The sequence below is a fragment of the Etheostoma cragini genome, chromosome 22, assembly GCF_013103735.1.
Source record: "Etheostoma cragini isolate CJK2018 chromosome 22, CSU_Ecrag_1.0, whole genome shotgun sequence".
Lineage (NCBI taxonomy): Eukaryota > Metazoa > Chordata > Actinopteri > Perciformes > Percidae > Etheostoma > Etheostoma cragini.
In genome coordinates this window covers 21,922,655-21,923,178 of record NC_048428.1, presented here as the reverse complement: position 1 = coordinate 21,923,178, position 524 = coordinate 21,922,655, and the positions used below count along the sequence as shown (strand labels likewise).

Sequence of the window (524 nt, the reverse complement as noted above, 5' to 3'; positions counted from 1 at the left end):
CCCCCCCCCCCCCCCCAACGGATGTCCTCACGCTCTTAAACGTGTCCCGGCTTGGGGACGGATGCTTTTACTCATGCTTTGTCTTTTGTGTCTCCGCCGCAGTAAGAAACTGAGGGTGAACATCAACGTCCCGATGAAGACGGAGCAGAAACAGGAGCAGGAGACGACCCACAAGAACATCGAGGAGGATCGAAAGCTCCTCATTCAGGTCCCGGTTTTACTCCTCTTCTCACAGTTTTTAAAAAGTTGGACAGAATATTAAAGACTTGTGCCTGAGTATACACAGTCAGACCTTTATTCTAGATAAAGCAAGATTATCTGGTACTGTTTTTACAGATACCTTTAAATTAATTTAATTAACAAGAACATCAGTGCAGTCTGGGATCATGGAATTGGAATCTTAATAACTGGATTGTATATAACAAGCATGTAAATCAGAGTGTCTGTTTTGTGGAATTAGTACTAATTTAGTCTGTGTGTGTGTGTGTGTGTGTGTGTGTGTGTGTGTGTGTGTGTGTGTGTGT

At 43.5% G+C, this 524-nt stretch overlaps 1 protein-coding gene across 1 annotated transcript in view; it reads right to left on the bottom strand.

Annotated features, from left to right (window-relative positions):
- Positions 1-294: 294 nt before the first annotated feature.
- Positions 295-524, bottom strand: part of LOC117938296 (cullin-1) — a 30,583-nt gene continuing 30,353 nt past the window's right edge. The window contains exon 18 of the mRNA XM_034862818.1: positions 295-299. Within this exon, the coding sequence (XP_034718709.1) occupies positions 295-299 (5 nt within the window). The remainder of the gene's footprint in view (positions 300-524) is intronic.